Source organism: Coregonus clupeaformis, unplaced genomic scaffold (genome assembly GCF_020615455.1).
Source record: "Coregonus clupeaformis isolate EN_2021a unplaced genomic scaffold, ASM2061545v1 scaf0765, whole genome shotgun sequence".
Lineage (NCBI taxonomy): Eukaryota > Metazoa > Chordata > Actinopteri > Salmoniformes > Salmonidae > Coregonus > Coregonus clupeaformis.
In genome coordinates this window covers 137,784-155,339 of record NW_025534220.1, presented here as the reverse complement: position 1 = coordinate 155,339, position 17,556 = coordinate 137,784, and the positions used below count along the sequence as shown (strand labels likewise).

Sequence of the window (17,556 nt, the reverse complement as noted above, 5' to 3'; positions counted from 1 at the left end):
GCTCAACTCCCCTCTACACTATATCTAAAATACCATGGGATAATTCCTATGTTCTACACACAGAAAACCCAGCATAGGTCAAATATGGCCAACTATGTGGAGAGAGCAGCAGTGTGGTGTACTCAGAGTTGAGGTTGAGGGTCGTCCTACTGTTAGCTACCAGCGGGGCGGTTAAAAATACCCGCGCTTCAAGCAGACTTTCTGTGCGTGCCCTGGATGGCATGAAACCTCAGGGCTCAATTTGTTTCCTTTTAAATCAGTGTCTGACGATGTGCACACCAACCAGGGCTTCCCTTACAGGCTGTACTACACTGTGTCATTAAACAAAACAGTGTCATGTGTCTACAGACCACTCTCATGACTACAGTGGCCAATAACTGCCTGCATACAGGGCCTGGCATTTGTGACCTGTTGGGTTCACATGAGCCATGCAGGTTGTACAGCTGAAAGCCTAGAGAAATACACAGTGGAACAGCTACAGTACCAGGATAAGCTGCTGCTAACCCTCTTTAGGTAAAAAGAGAAAATAAAATGTCTTCATGTTTCCAGATCTCAGGACTAGAATTGTACATGGGGGTTCACTCATTCAAACTTTGTCATCATGTTAAATTGGTTAATATGTCCCCCACCCAATAAAAGCAACAAAATGTTTTGTGACATACACCAGATAAGTGCAGTGAAATGTGTTGTTTTACAGGGTCAGCCATAGTAGTACAACACCCCTGGAACAAATTAGGGTTAAGTGCCTTGCTCAAGAGCACATTGACAGATTTTTCACCTTGTCAGCTTGGGTATTCAAACCAGCGACCTTTTCGTTACTGGCCCAACGCTCTAACCACTAAAAGCAGGTGAACATTCCTCTTAAACCATTGTAAAACTTCTAGTTATACACCATATGCTACTCAGTATTTTCATTCAGCTTTCAGAAAACAGTCAATTAATGTCATTATAAAGTTGTATAAAGCTCTATAAAACAGTCCACATCTACAGTATCAATGCATAATCTCTTTCCTGACCAGATCAACATTTCACAACTGAGTTTTGTCCTCATGTCATTCCTCCATGTAATCCTGTAGTGTAGTCATCTTCCCCACGCAGAATGACATCATCCTGGTGGGTTGAGGCGGGGTGCAAATAAAGTTAGCTGTGTTGGCCCAGCACCAGCAGAGCTCTGGGTTCCTTCCTCCTAAAGAGCTCTTCCAGGATTCCTGCCTGGGTCATAGGAATTTAGAAAGCATATCCTAATTAACTGATTCCCTGTGCAACTGTTAAGGACAGAATATGATACACCCATAACACACCACAGAAGGGTATTGTTGTTTGGAGAGAAAGAAAAACATGGCTACCCAGTCCACCTGGAAATGCTTGATAATCTGTTGCTGGAATACAATAGTGCCAGTTGCCAAGGCAGCTGGGATACCTTGAAGAGTTCAACAAATGGATGGCCCTCTTGGACACTTCAGAGAACAATAACATGATTGAAAACTACCCAACAGTCCTCTAACTGGACTACAAGGAGATGCTGCGCCAAAGCAATCATCTTAGACCAGGCTCAGCTGTAATTATGGGGCAGTGTATCCATAGCAACCAACAACTTGTTTTTTGATCAATCATCATAATGTGGAAAGTATTCATTTTCTTGTGAAACATACCCAGTGAACATAACAATAAATGTTTCATTGATCATCTTTAAATAAAAAGCTAAATTCTTTCCCCCGCCATGGACCTAACTAGCTTTCAATTCCACATAGTATCACTATCTAGGCTCTCTGGTCATCATTAACTCATACCTTTTATTTTTTACTGTATAGTTATTTGCATTCTTAAAACTCTGTCGAGCATTAAAGTAAAGGGTCAGCATGTTTTAACTCCTACTGTATAGACCTACTGTACTCTGTGCCTTCTACTCTGTTTGCCTGGACCAGAAATATCCCTTAAAGAATGAAAGAGACCATTTAACCTCCCATGGGTGTTACATCTGGAAATGACTTTCACAGAGCAGACAATTAAGCAGCAATACAACCCCTTTCAGGTTTGACACTTGGAAAGCAATCCCTTTCAGACTTCTTCCTTGGCGATACAGTGTAAGTAAACAGGCGTGTGTTTGTGTGGAGGTGGGTGTGGGAGGAGAAGGGCACTTCCTGTAATGCTATGACATTCAGCTAAAGCCAGCTATCAGAACCTGTCAGCTTCCATCTGATAGTAAGACAGGTATGAGACTGGCCATATGTCTAGAGACACCCATGCATCACATGATGGATTCTGGTGCCTGTGCCCGTCCACCACGAGGTGGTCAGATGCCCGGGTAGTGTTTACGTCTGACATTTCTCCTATCACTACCAGGGCTGAGAGGAGAGCAGAGTAGAAAACAGAACAACAAAGAGCTAGCAGGATGCGCTAAGAACATCCCCCTGAAGAGAGGAACTCCAGAGTAAAGGCTTTAAACAAGGCTTTAAACAAGGCTTTAAACAAGGCTTTGAGATAGTAAGGGAATGATGAGGACAGTTCAGACCACCAAGCACTGCTAATCTACAGGCCAGTCAAACAGCCTTGATTTAGCCACACACCAAGAAACTGCTGCTGGAGGGAAACAGCAGGAACACACACACTCACACAAATTCAATCAGACCATCAAACAAGATTGGAACAGAAAGACAAAGACAAAGGGACGTGAGGTAAAGCCGCAGCATGTCTATTCCATGGGAAATTAAAGAGCGTCGGTTCAAACCCCCACGCGCTGTTGAGACGCTACTCGTAAGCTAATTACACACAACTGTCCCTTCAAGGACTCGGCTAAACAACACCTGATTGGCTCACAGCATCTGCTCTGATTCCATTATCTAAGATGTGATCTGGGATGGGGAGCGTTGTGGTGGCTCAGGCAGCTGATGCCCACTTGTAGCAGTCATCATTTCAAAAGAGATGTGAAGGGGACCAACACACTCAAATATACATGTAGAGTAGAGAAACGCCATCCGTATGCAGGGAAAGAAGCAGAGAAACAAAAGAGTGAGTGAAAATTGGATTTTGAGATGAACAACCGAGATTGTCAGATGGCAATTACAGGAATTACAAATAAAAATGACAAAACAAATAAACCATGGTCTCCCTGGCTGCTAATGCATCACTTGACTTTATGAATCGCTGAGTCAGAGGCTGTTAAAAGGTACATGGAAGGAAAAGGAAATAACCATGGAATAAATCTGTCAAATCTAATGTCGCAGTTGGCTGTGGGACAGCTGCCTGTGTTGTGTTTATGATCCTATACTGCATTATTCTAGACATAGATAGTGTATGTAAACTAGCTTATGGACTCATTGAGGCCCCATTCACTCAACTGCTTCATTGGGCCATGGTGGGAACTATAACGTGGCCAGAACACTGCTGCATAGGGTATCAAGGCAAGAGTAACCCTGGTGTTAAGGACAGTTTATGAATTCATAAAGCCACACAGCAATATATTTAGTAATATGATTTTACAAGGAGACTGTTATGCACTATTACTTTTGTTTACACATTTCATAGGTTGTGCCTGTCATCACTTTCATGTGTCCTTGAGAAGTTAGTGCGGAGTAGAGTAGAGAAGGCCAGACCATGCCAGGGGGAAGAGCTGAGAGATGATGAGAGCCTTTAATTAGCTGGATAATAATTGATCATCTCCCTCTACCATGAAGGTCGTTATAAAACAGGAAAACAACACATTTCAAAATAACAACAATCAAGCTGGTGCTCTTACCTGTGGCTGGCTCCTACGTGCTCGTCGTTATAATAGAAAGCCCATCAGAATGGAAATAAATGGGGCAGGCCTAGGTCTCATGTAAATCACCATACCTTGTATCATTATGCATGAACTAAGGCTTTCACTCCCCAACCTTGCAGGGCTTTCCCCCCCCCCCACACAAAAAAAAGCTTTGGAGGGTTGAGATTAGACAAAACACTAGACGGTATAGACTCTGCTATTGGCATCACAAGCATTAGGTAAGCGGTTATATAATTAGCATCCACTAGTCAAGTAATTAAAACATCAATGGGGCTGTGGCTGTAACAAGACAGTGGTGTGGTCCTCTTTTCCTAGCTCTCTCTCCCTATAGTCAGCATTTCACTCCAGCCAGCACAATTGACCAGGCTATTAAGTTCCTGTATAGTCTCCATAAATTGTGTGGTCTAAAATAGATCATGTTCAGTTGAAGAAATGTAATTAAGATCAGAATCCTTGCATGCTTTGATATGTTGTAGGCCTAAACTAAGAATAATACATGCCTTGATGTCACTACATTCCATAATGTTACAAACTGTGAAATATCTTAATAAATAACACCCCATGTCAGAACAAGGCTGTTTGGAAATGCAGCATTATCATCAGATGAAACTGCCTGACACTCAAGGCCTGTCTACACCACCCATCATCTGTATCTGAACAGAGACAACGCATAGCGCTTTACTGAGAAACCAGCTGAAAATCATATGTCCTCACAGTAAGGGTGCAGCCAGGATTTTACACATCTAGGGTTGTTGGTAAAGGGCAATTCCACAGTAACAAGAGTGATGCTGAGAATCAGATTTTTCACTTTGACATATATGGTCAAACAAAAACCAATGATTGCAAAGTTACACAAACCATACAACTCTATGCACAAGGACTACCTTTAACAGTTGACTGAACATTTTACAAAAACACATTTACTTGCAGAACAGTGCAGTTACAAAAGTTTGATAACAGTGACAGTTTGTTTTGTTATTCCATTGAAGAACAGTCATATCATCAGCTAGCAGAGGCTAGTGCTATTATATTAGAAAATCCTCACCATGACAACCTCCAAAACTGATTTTTAAAAATTGTTGACCGTCTTCAAAAAAACAAATCCACAACAAGTGGAATACTTGTGTAATACATACAGTGTAATACCTGTTAAGCCTACTTGCTTCTACAGGTAGTTCTATTGGAAAATGAATAGGCTATTCTACATGTCTGTTCATAACCATCACACTTGGGGTCTCTCACTCTCACTACACCAATGTCAGTTGTGCATCTCAGCAGACAAACCCTACAGGAGTCTAGACAATAGCTCCTTCTGGAACAGTACCTGACAACATTACCTTGGCCTGTCTGTCCGAAAAGTCAGCATGTGTAAGGTTGAAGGCCTGTGTTGCCTAGAGATCCAACTCTATTGGAGACGGTCTCCTATCTTTATTACTTAGTCTTAGTCTAAATCCAGTCTTCTGAATCAGAATCCCCTCTAACTCACCCACCACTCACATGGATCTGATACAATTTCATCATGCTCATGTTTGAGTGCGCGAGATTTTTAAACCATGTTACAGAACAATCTGCCTGGCTGCCAGCTCCTCCAACATTATGAAAATGTATGCACTCACTAACTGTAAGTCGCTCTGGATAAGAGCGTCTGCTAAATGACTAAAATCTAAAATGTGCCCAGTGCCCATTGCAAAAAGGGGGGTTGGGGGGAGACCGAGGCAACAGTATTTTCCTGCTTGAGAATGCCTTCTCTAATTGACTACCGAGATCAAAATAAGCCCCAATTAAGAGGAGACAGCGGTAATCCGTTTAATTAGCCAACAGCAGTCAGTTGCTGTGAGGAAACAGAGTCTTCAGTTTGCCGTTATTTTAATTTCGTCAACTCTGGAACATTGTTCATCATTCAATTAAAAAAACCACTGCATTGTTGAATGTGATGACAGCTGCATACGAGAAACTACTTTCAGAAATGAAAAGACAATTTCTGAATACGCAAATCACTGTACAATTATTATATGGAGGTTTTTCAAGCTTTTAAATGGCTTGCCAATTGTCATGTTCCTTTGCTGTACGACACTGCTTACTGGCATATTTTATGACCACTACTTGAACTGAAATAGAAAAACTCCTATGGAATGGCAGGCAGGCACCCTCAACACTGAACAAACCGCACCTTACAACAGGAGGTGTGGAGAGAGGAAGTAACCTGTTTATGGGACTAAGGAATTTCATAACAGAATTGTAAATACGCAGCCTTACTTTGCATAAGGTTTTGGTTGTGCTCTACCTAAACTACTATGATCTTGTCTGACGTAGTAAGGTTGAGTAAACAAATACCTGGCAACAGGTGATTAGTTAGGGTTTCAGAGCAGGGAATAGTAGACGGAGTTATGCAGTATGGGTGTTGGCAGCGTTGAGAAATACTTCTGCACTTTTCTCTCACACATGCACACTTGTGCTTTTCCTGGGTCCTCCTCCCTGCCTGCGCTGGACGGAGAGGGATGTACATTCCTTAACATCACTGACATTGAATGTCTCAGGTTTCTTCCAATGAACCAGTGTATGTGTGTTCCTAAAAAGCAGTAGGCTTCAGGGCACATGGTGTACACTGACTGACTGCATAAGCGTCCTTGCCATCTGTCTCCGGTCCACACACTATTTCTGTTGATGACAGCGACAAAGTAGACTAGAGTACAGAGATGAGTTATAAAAGTGTAGATTTTGCTTGGTGAGCAGAGAGTTTAATGAACCTGGGTCTGGATTATTTGAAAACATGCACTTGGGCACCTTCACACAGGCCCAGTTCAAAAGGTGTGAGAGAACAGTGACATATACACCGTGTAGTTCTGCCAGTTTCAACAATCCATTCCCTGTTTGAATGTCCCCACATGATGGAACATGGTCTGATCGACTACTTTCAACAGTAACCAATGCGTTTGAATAGTGACATGTAAATGCCAACATCACAATTGAACCATCTCTTTAATTGAACCTAGGTGGATAGATTGTAATATCTTACATTTAAGGAACTGTACTGGGAAGATGGCAGACAGTGTATGGCATCGTGTGGGCGCACGGTTTGCTGATGTCAACATTGTGAACAGAGTGCCCCATGGTGGCGGTGGGGTTATGGTATGGGCAGGCATAAGCTACCGACAATTAACACAATTGCAATTTAATCTAGAGATACCATGAAGAGATCCTGAGGCCCATTGTCAAGCCATTTATCCACCTGCCACCACCTCATGTTTCAGCATGATAATGCACAGCACCATGTCACAGGGATCTGTACACACTTCCTGGAAGCTGAAAATGTCCCAGTTCTTCCATGGCCTGCATACTCACCAGAAACGTCACCCATTGAGCATGTTTGGGATGCTCTGGATCAACGTGTCCGACAGCATGTTCCAGTTCCCACCAATATCCAGCAATTTCACACAGCCATTGAAGAGGAGTGAGACAACATTGCACAATCAACTGCCTGATCAACTCAAAGATGTGTCACGCTGCATGAGGCAAATGGTGGTCACACCACATACTGACTGGTTCTGATCCACAACTCTACTTTTTTTTTAAGGTTTCTGTGACCAACAGACGCATATCTGTATTCCCAGTCAAGTGAAATCCATAGATTAGGGCCCAATGAATTTATTTCAACTGCCTGATTTCCTTATGAACAGTAACTCAGTAAAATCTTTAATTGTTGAATGTTGCATTTATATTTGTTCAGTGTAGTTCTCCCGGTTTCAATTATCCATTCCCTGTTTGAGAAAGTCCACACATGATAGAACACGGTCTGATCCACTGCTTTCAATGGTAATCAATGGGTTTGAATAGTGAAAATGTAATCGCCCACATCACAGAACTATTGAACCATCTCTTTAATTGAACCGAGGTGTATAGATTGTAATATCTTACATTTAAAAAAATCGAATTAGTCATTTAGACTTGTTCAAAGTTGTGTAGGCTATAGTGCCATAAAGGCTACAAGGTTACCGGTGTGGGATATTGGAGAGGTAGGCTCAAGGCTACACAAAATAATAAATAAAAACGTACCTTTTCTTTATTCTCATGTTCAGGTGGTGGTGAAGTGGGAGATTTAACGTTCCCTACAGCAACAGCTTGGGATATGATACCGCTGCCCGGAGTAGAGTTGCTTTTCTCGATTGTTTCCACCTTTATAAGCCGGTGCTTTGGTGACACATACTTTATGTCCGGCGACCCCACAGAGCCCAGACCAGTTCCAAACGAAATATTTCCTCCTCCCGTGTACGGGTCTTCGAAGTCCAGTTCCTTTTGTAGTTTGTAAGCAGCAAGAATGTCCGGCTGTGCGGGGCTTGGATAGAGAGAGGTGGCCCCGGAGCTTGGTTGTTGGTAGCCAGGCGTACCGGGCACAGCGGCGTGACAATGTCTGTAGTCCGGTTTCGGGGGCGCCGGAGGTGGTGCTTTGGTAGTTTTGAATCCTAGGTGTTCCTTGAACCATCTGGCCATGCTGCCAGTGCATTGCTCACAAGTCTATTGAAATATTTCGTTGCACCTTTCCTGCCACTATCCTCCTACGCGTTGTATTCCTATAGATCACCTCGACTGGCTTCTGATTGTTTCTCCAGCTCCTACTCCGTCCGTGGACACTGTGCTGACCAAGAGAATGCACTTTCTGATCTCCTGCAACTCTGACACTTTTGATCTGACAGCAAAGTCCTCTCCGCTACGCAACATGGGAGAGCGCTTGTGCAAGCGTGGGATACGCTTCCCTGTCCTCATACCTGAGAACATTCACTGCCACCTACCGGACTGATATGTTAATTTAGCCTAATAAATGCTTGGTTTTACATTAATATCCGTGAGTCGTTACATTGTCCATGTTTGTTCCCTAATAGTATGCTGTTGTAGTTGATAATTTAGTAAAAGTCCCTGATAGCCATTAACACGTGGGATTAAAAATATTTAAGAACGCGTGCAAAACACAACTGCTATCTAGTGGTAGACCTTGGTTGGGTCTTTTGCCCATTTAAAAGCAAATAAAAATATCAATTCCATACAGGCAGAGGTGATTACCATAGGCCCATATAATTGTTCCAAAATGGAAACTGTGAGCATACTAAGAACTGCATGCTCCATACCTGTGTGCCCAGTGACAGTGCCCTCTATTAAGTTAAATATAAGACAAACTATAGACTACATATCCACATAAGTAGGCCAAAAAGGCTCCTACAATGATTCATGTGGATGAGAATCATTTGAAGATACCTCCCCTAATATTATCACAATGCTCAATGAACTACAGAGAACACCCAGCTAAGGTAGGCTGCCTTTATTCAGGATCATGGAAGTTCCTTGTCCCTCTCCATTGGATCAAGTGTCCATATGTAGGCAAGACAAAGGTTTGTTCAATGACCGTGCAGTTGGACTGAAGGGTAAAATTCCTGCTCTTGTGCAAACTAGACCGCTTTCATCTCCAGATGGCCACTGAAGTCTGATCTGATTGCACATGACCAGTGAGGAGAGGTACAGGTTAATGCAGGTACTACTAGTCCCACCACAAATCCCTCCATTACTGCAAAGCCTGATACAAGTTTATCTAGACTAGAGCGTCAGGCTATCCTCCCACAACAAACTGATGGGAAAATCTGTAAGACCCAGTATTTAATAAAAACCTGAAACTTATACACTATCACGTTTTTGGAAGTTGCAGTCAGTGTGTACTTGTCTGGAACTGCATCGCCAAAGGGAAAGGAACGCTGCCGCTACCTCACTTTCCAACCAAGGTGGATGAATTGAGGAACAGACTGAAGTAGAGGGGCGATTCAGCAACACTTGGAGGACAATATAATGAATAGAACTGCATCACCACAAACAGGCAGAGCAATAGAAGCTAGCTAAATCTCTCCTAGGTCTGCTGCCCCATCAGAGGGACCTTGAGATCATGTCGTAAACACTAATTGACTTTGCAATCAGAGAGCAGACAAGTCTTATTTCCTTTAGATGGAGACGCATCACAGCAACAACCCACATTAGCAGAAGCCCAGGCTGCAGCAGTGGCTTTTTATGAAGCAATATTTAATAACTACACACCCCCAAGCAAGGAGCACAATGTGCAGCTAGGAGTTTAACCCTGAAAGGCCCCTGGGAGAGGCAGCAGCGCAATGCATTTAAGATAGATTTGTATTTTTTCGTCGCTGAAATCTTGCCATACACGTTGAAGGCAGATGGAGCAATTCCTTTTATCCCATCCAATCCCTGTTTCACTTTGATCAGCCCTCGTTTTTAGTTAAACACCCTGATGCAGGAGTCTGCTGTGGATCCCAATGTGGTGCTTATCATTTTCCAATACCATTTTAAAATCAAGACAAGCTATTGAAAACTATAGATTTATTAAAAAATGGTTTAAAAAGTGCTAAAAACATGGGGTAAATCATTTGTGTCAACAGTGAGAGTTGGATAGTTTGTTAATGTAGGCGTAAGCCCTGGTAGATGTCAGCTCTGGGAGACAGCTGACCCTGAGTAGTTTGAGGTTTTCATACTTCTGCTTGATTGACTGGAGAAAAAAAAAGGGTTTCAGTTAAACATCACTGTGGCCCTACAGTACATCACTGGGCTAAAAGTAATCTAAAGGCTGGGCTCACCAACTGTTTCATGCTGCCATCACTCAAGCGCTCCAGCATCTTGGCAATGCATTGCATCACAGGTAGCAGAGAGAGCTCTGTGTAGCCCGTGTAGTGCTGCAGGGCTGGGGTCTATGAAGCAAACATTAGGTATCAATTCACTGTTAAACTTAAACACTGTTCTGTTGACAAATTTCACTCCATAACTGTACCTTTATCCGGAGTCATAACCCCCCCAAAAAAAAATAATCAAATGATGGGTTAAAAGTGTCTAGTTTCATACACTTCACATAAGTCTAAAATATTAGTTGCTCATTACTGACCCATTCATAACCAGCAGAATCTTGAAAGATCCTGAATGATAAAGCAACAGCTGCAGCAGCGGTGAGGGATGGTGGATAGTGAACTGAGGCATAGTCCAGGAGGGTCAGCTCCAGCAGGTATTTAGCCAGCCCATAACCAACAGGCTGAAGCTGAAAGATAAGTGTACTGGCATGCAATATCATTTGTTGCCATGTGGCTCCGATCCAATGGTAACTTTTAAATAGCTGGTCAGCAAGTTCAATTAAGGAATACAAAAATAAGGTTGTCAGTTATAGCATGAAGCAAGTTGGGTGAGTTCACTTCAGGAGAGCTGTATTAAATTCAAAAACGCACCTTCCCAACCTTGGCAGCTCTCCTTAGAAAGTGAACTGGGGGTGGTCGTCCCAGTTCATAGTTCAAGGCTTTCAGAATGGTCATTTCCATCAAGCGTATCTCAGCACAGGAGTATGTGAAGTCTGTTGTATGGGCAAAGTCCTCCACCACGGGAGGAGAGATTTCCTCGTACTTGGAAGCGATGAGCATCGCAGTGACACCAACCAATTGCAGAGACTTCTTTGGCACTGGATTGTCCTGAGCAAAAAAGAAAATGGATTAAAAATATATATATAAATAACTCAAATGTATCTGACCATCAGAGGAAAAACAAGCTATACCTGGAGAAAGCGGTCAATGATCCCAACAGTCATGTAGAGGGTCTCCTGGTGCAGTCTGAACTGACTCTGGACCTGTACCAGCCAGTCAACTAGAATACTCCGCATGCTCCCTGTCACATCACACCCCTGCAGATAACATGGTTTGATAGCCATGGCAACCTGTCAGACATTGAGAAGAGAGGGGTCTGTGGCAAGACTCAGGATCATAACTAATAATGGTTAATGTAGTGAAAAGGGGAAACAGGTGTTGCCGCTTATTGGCAACCCCCCCCCCCAAAAAAAAATAATCACATTAAATGTAATTAGTCTCAGAACAAAACAAGAGATAGATGACAGAGATTTGTCCAATTTGAAAACCTCCAGGTTCCTTAGATGAGCATAAATGTCTTTCACATAGTCACTGCACAGCGAGGAGTCGCCTGCGTCTGCAGAGTCCACATCTGGGATGTTGAGCAGGGCATGTGAGAAGGCCTGTGGCACATTGAGCCCCTCGTTCCGAGTGGCCTCATGGCTCTGAGGCTCCTCAGGGGCAGCTAGAATGGGCTTGGCCTAAAGGACAACAAGATATGGAGATGTGGATGGAATTCTTTGTGAAACTGAACTACAGACAACTACTGCGCATGAACAGATGAACTCTGATTTGAGCATATTGGATTAACATGAAACATTTACATAGAAGAGTAATGCATATCCGACTACAGCCAAGCACGGCTTCAACCTTTTCTCCTGAAATCTCACCAGGTCACAGTTGCCAGCCCCAGTGTTCTCCTTGTCTTCCTTTGAAATAACAACACGGACTCTTTCAGTAGCACTCTGCTTACGTTGGGCTGGTTTGACGTGAACACCGGTCTGTTTCTCAGGAAAATAAAATGCAGATAATCATTCAAAAGTTGCACCAAAAACCAAACTGTAGTAATAAATATATTAATTGACAAAAGAGAAATATTTACATTTGTTTTAATTCCTTTGGCGTTGTTGTTCAGTTTGTTTGCTGCATTTCCCAAAGGCACCCTGGACCTCAGGCCATATGAGGTGACAGGTTTTCCTGGTAAGGAAACATTCTCCTCTGACTTGGTCTGGACCTTCAATTCAACATTTAAAAGCACAATCGTGAGTTTGTTTCAATCCAACAGTAGCCCCGTCACTTGGTTTGTTATAAAGTATATTTACAAATACTAAAATGTCAATTTATATGTTGGGTTAAGATGTGGAAGACATGAGGCATTCATAATATTCTTCAATACCCAATGGGCATAAATTAAGTGAAATATCTACTGAACAGAAGGAAATATCCTAGCTCTTGAGAACCCAAGGCCATACATAAGGGCTAGAAATATCCCAGATTGTGCCTTCACAGTAGCCAAATAAGAATGGCTAACTGTCCCAAGAAGAGACTGCCACATGTAGAATGACAACATTCTTGTACACCAGTATAACCAATGACAGTTCACTATTAGCCTACCATAAATATCAACGCATCTGTCATAACGTTACCTTTGGAACTGCACATTCTTCCTGATATGAAGGATTGGCCACTTTCACGGGCAATTTGGACCTCAAGTTGTAAGGCATTGAGACGACAGGTTTTGCAGTAATATTGGTCTCTTCTGGCATTACTTTCAGCCGCCTAAAACAGATTTTAAAACAGATCTATGGAATATTTGTCGTTCTACAAAACACGCTGTACCCGCCCATCAACAATGTTGATGGAAACCCATAGGCTAATCAGTGACCTGGACTCAGGGGTAGACATAACGATATATAGTAAATCTGTCTCCATCCATTTAGTAAGATATGTTACATTTAATTTTGGATATATTAAAATTGTGGATGTCCATCCATTTCGTCTAATGTTACGTATTTGCAACACGTATGATATGTTACGAATTCCATTTTGTAGGAGTTAACATTAGCTAGGTGGCTAACGCTAATGTTAGCTAGGCTAGGGGTTAGGTTAAAGGGTTAAGGTTAGTTAACATGCTAAGTAGTTGTCAAGTAGTCAAAAAGTAGTTTCAAAGTTGCTAATTAGCTAAAATGTTAAAGTTGTCTATGATGAGATTCGAACACGCAACCTTTGGGTTGCTAGACATTCCTGCCCACCCTCCTTACAATTTTGCTTTAAGTAAGCTTATCTTATGTAATCATACCAAAGCGTAACATATCATACTAATTTGAGTGTCCCAGATTTACATTTACTATGTTACATCTATGACACCAGGCAGCAACCACTAGTAGCAAACCTTGCACTGGCAGTAACCTACTGCAGCCAATTATGTATATATAAATCATTGAGTGTAGCTTACTTACCTGCGTTATTTGAGAAGCCACAATGAATGCTAACCCTGCAAAAGAACAGAAAGAAAGCTACGTTTCAGCTCTAAATTATAACTCCACTGATATTCAATGAAATTTACAGCTGCCATGTAGCGAGTTTATGCAACAGCTGTGTTCAATGACATTGATTGTAAATGGTTAGACTCATGCTGCGTTCGTGTAACCAAGTGGGAAGTGGGAATTTACCACATACGACTGGGAAAGATCCACTTGAACGGCCCTCCAACTGGTAATTACTAGTGGGAAAGTCCTATATCGTCCTGATGCTGCGTTCAAGTGCTAGTAAACTAGGAAACTCTCAAATGTTCAATTTGCTAACTGGTTGTAGTTAGTTATACAAGTGCCGTGTTCAACAAGTCAGCAAGTCGGAGATTTCGGAGTTTTCTAATTTGTACTAGCACATGAACGTGGCATGAGCTCCCACTTCTCCCACATGCTGACCTCTGACATCACCTATTAAGGAAATTACCGCGATAATAGCATTTTCGGCAGTTAAATGCAACAACAAAACATTATTTATAAACAACAATCTATAAAAATAAAAATAAACATTTGTTAACCCTCATTTGTTTACAAGCATGATAGCTGTACTTTTAGCTTTCTGGTTTATGCAGCTGGTTGGCCATTAGCCAATTGGCGTTTCTCAACGAGTTCAAAGCACACGAAAGCATTTATGACTTCACAACTGGTAAATTCCCACCTCCCACTTTTTTATGAATGCAGCATAAATCCATCATTAAAAAAACAATTGTCTAGCGCTAAGCTATTTCAACTGCACTTTGACAAGCAGCACAATTCTGATCTTTATTCCACTAATTTGTCTTTTGACGTCAGATATTTTTCAGATCTAATTGGTGAAAAAAACAATTAGCCTGTCATCACAGGGCCAGATTACCAAACGGACATGCAGGGCACCTTCCCATGGCCCCCGACTTCAGGCCCCTGACCCATCATAATATAGTGGGCTAGGTTATGACAATTTGATCATTAATGTGATTCACAGTTTCATAGAGTATATTTTAGTATTTCAGAGATATTTTCAGAGACCCCCTATCAATCTGTAAAAACATGTTTTTGATTGCCCTATAATTTCTACCACAGTACATAATTCATGAATTACTCATAGGTTCCATGTAACACTTGAAACGTGTTATGAATGGGTTCGCATTTAGATGGTTTAAAAATTGATCAAAATGAAAATCAACGGTCATGCAGTATTGATTTATTTCAGACAGAGCCATTCTGACACACAGTTTATGCTTTTGTTTTCAGGCTCCTCTGTGAAGCCCCAGTGTTCCCACAGATGTGAAGGTAAGTGGTTGGAGAAATCAGAGGGAGATTACAATACAGAGCCTGCTTTATGTTGATAGGCTTTATATCTCCTGCTAAGAGAACACACAGGCACACACACACACACACACACACACACACACACACACACACACACACACACACACACACACACACACACACACACACACACACACACACACACACACACACACACACACACACACACACACACACACACACACACACACACTGAATATCAGACTGTTTTCCTACCTACAGTACCTTGGGTATTGTTGCTGGCAATTCAGTTTCAAGTCATGCAACAACATACTCTCATTTACCAAACTGAGCTCTTTGAGAAACATCAATAATTCATAAACATTTTTATATCAGGTAAACACTGCAGCTTACAAATCTCACTCCACGCTCCACTGGTCTGACTGCATTCATATAAAACAAGTAATGAGTACTGGGTCAAGTAAGTTACTGGCCACCAATATCTACAACTGCTAAGCCTACCCAGAGGCCACAAGGTCTTGACCAGCCTCAGCAACAGTCTCAGTCAGCTACTTATCATTCTCACTCCAAGATCTGTAACCAGCTTTAATTATATAATACAATAATGTAAGCTGCTTAGCAGATGCTTTTATCCAAAGTTACTTACTCTGCAGTGAGTACTTACATGTGTAGTATGTGTTTGTGGTCCCAGTTGGATTTGAACCCATGACCTCTGCATAGCTAGCGCCCCACTCTAAACATCAGTCATGGAGAGGAGGGTAGCATCTGGACAGTCTATATTCTCCAGCAGTCCATATTCTCCATATTCTCTGTACACAGTCTGCCTCATCAATCAAGTCAGGCGACTGAGGCTATGAATATAAACATGATATACACCTGTGGTTCCAACTTCCAACCTAGCACAACATACATAGAGAGGTAAGAGTGTCATGTCTCTTTGTCCACTGTTTCCCCAGTAAAGCATCAATATTGCAGTGCAGGTCTGCTCTAGTGTAGTTCATGTCTCTTCTTTGATCCTGCTGCATGTGGATAGGTCCCCCACGTCCGCTTTCGCTGTTTGATTGCATTGCTTTGTTTGCTATCCCATACCTGTCAATCACCGTGGAGACCAGAGAAACACAGACCATCATAAGCTAAGGGCAGAGGCAGGTGGCTCCAGCAGTTCATTCAACATCACAGTGGCTGTCACCTGCAGTCACTAGTTCCATAGAGCCACCCAGCAGGTGAGATGAAATGCAGTATTAATGTTTCTTGTTCTGTGAGGGCGGACAGGGATAGATTACTACTCTGATTCATGTGTTGTTCTCTGCCCGGGCCCAGCTGTGCATAGATATGAGGAATGAGATAAGAGTATATTCATATATAGTTTATTATGGAGTCATCTCAGATGTGTTCTATATACAATGAAAACAGGTGTTGCTTGGCTTGACCTCCTTCTTGTGAAAGTCTTTATGTGGCTTCAATGTGAAATAATGGTATCGAATTGAATTGGCTGTAGTTTGAGTGATATTCCACTAGTTAGTCAGTCTTTCTTTGTTCTCAATGTGTACTCTGTTTTCATGGGGCCACATCACAGTGCCAATGCATTATTTTAGGTGGACCGTCTGAGATGCAGACCGTTCTGACCCAATGACTCAAGGCAGGGCCCACAATATCCGTCTCTCAGTTTGTCTCTCAGCCCTGTCAGTCTTTTATCCCATTTGACCTGATGGCTTATTCACATTTATGAAGGCCAGCTGGTTAATGGGAGTCTATATTTAGATACTGCTCTGATTATGGTTATTAATCTTTTTCTCACCACTATCTGTGAGATTCAGTATGCTCCAGAGGCACATAATGTTCTAATAACAGAATCCTCTCCCATCTTCAATAAGGCTCCTCTCTTGAAGATTTGCGTGAGAAATCTCCCTCACAGTCAAATATTATTCCTGAGCCTCTCTGCAATCTAAAATGCTTAAGATGTTTGCTTTTTGAAGTGATAATGCCATATGTAAGACCTAAGTAGAACACTAGGACTACCTGCTGGGATGGCCTACTTTTTCTTGGGGGTATTTGGGTGCTTCTCAAACACCTTCTAAAATCATATAGGCCTATCATATGAAAGGAGTACAGATCATAAAACAGTGTTATTTTAAGGTAGAATCCGCAGGGTGACTCACTTAGGGAGGTGGCTCTCCATTTGCTTGTGTGACGTTGTGTAGGTTTGACTCTCCGTCTGCCGCAGCTCATCCTCCCCCAGCATCACTCTCAGTTCTGGTTGTCTTATGATCCCATTGCATCTCATTGGTATTGGTCTCTCTCTCTCTCTCTCTCTCTCTCTCTCTCTCTCTCTCTCTCTCTCTCTCTCTCTCTCTCTCTCTCTCTCTCTCTCTCTCTCTCTCTCTCTCTCTCTCTCTCTCTCTCTCTCTCTCTCTCTCTCTCTCTCTCTCTCTCTCTCTCTCTCTCTCTCTCTCTCTCTCTCTCTCTCTCTCTCTCTCTCTCTCTCTCTCTCTCTCTCTCTCTCTCTCTCTCTCTCTCTCTCTCTCTCTCTCTCTCTCTCTCTCTCTCTCTCTCTCTCTCTCTCTCTCTCTCT

The 17,556-nt window shown here is 42.3% G+C and overlaps 2 protein-coding genes across 4 annotated transcripts in view; both read right to left on the bottom strand.

Annotated features, from left to right (window-relative positions):
* Positions 1-8,494, bottom strand: part of LOC121582279 (SH2 domain-containing adapter protein D-like) — a gene marked incomplete at its 3' end in the record, with an annotated part of 93,483 nt that extends 84,989 nt beyond the window's left edge. Inside the window, exon 1 of the mRNA XM_045216645.1 lies at positions 7,814-8,494. Within this exon, the coding sequence (XP_045072580.1) occupies positions 7,814-8,248 (435 nt within the window). The remainder of the gene's footprint in view (positions 1-7,813) is intronic.
* Positions 8,495-10,112: 1,618 nt separating this feature from the next.
* On the bottom strand, positions 10,113-13,891 carry LOC121582280 (G2/mitotic-specific cyclin-B1). 3 transcript variants are annotated; one of them, XM_041897982.2, is made up of 11 exons: positions 13,860-13,891; positions 13,647-13,681; positions 12,834-12,966; positions 12,290-12,421; positions 12,078-12,194; positions 11,697-11,888; positions 11,340-11,498; positions 11,020-11,256; positions 10,686-10,835; positions 10,384-10,494; positions 10,113-10,295 (listed from the first exon to the last, which is right to left on the bottom strand). In XM_041897982.2, exons 3-11 carry the CDS (start codon positions 12,951-12,953, stop codon positions 10,182-10,184), a joined length of 1,332 nt encoding a protein of 443 aa, XP_041753916.2. In that variant the 5' UTR covers positions 12,954-12,966; positions 13,647-13,681; positions 13,860-13,891; the 3' UTR covers positions 10,113-10,181. The 3 variants fall into 3 exon arrangements, with proteins under 3 accessions (XP_041753916.2, XP_045072579.1, XP_041753917.2); XM_045216644.1 differs by lacking the exon at positions 13,860-13,891 and having other exon boundaries at positions 13,647-13,792; XM_041897983.2 differs by lacking the exon at positions 13,860-13,891 and having other exon boundaries at positions 12,078-12,188; positions 13,647-13,790.
* Between the last annotated feature and the right edge of the window lie 3,665 nt (positions 13,892-17,556).

What these genes read in the sequence shown, in the direction of transcription:
- LOC121582280 (XM_041897982.2), bottom strand. Translation starts at nt 12,953, where the DNA reads ATGCCAGAAGAGACCAATATTACTGCAAAACCTGTCGTCTCAATGCCT. An exon ending in TCATTGACCGCTTTCTCCAG is followed by an intron (nt 11,257 to 11,339) that starts GTATAGCTTGTT and finishes TTTTTTGCTCAG; the next exon opens with GACAATCCAGTGCCAAAGAA. An exon ending in ATTCTGCTGGTTATGAATGG is followed by an intron (nt 10,495 to 10,685) that starts GTCAGTAATGAG and finishes TTTGCTTCATAG; the next exon opens with ACCCCAGCCCTGCAGCACTA.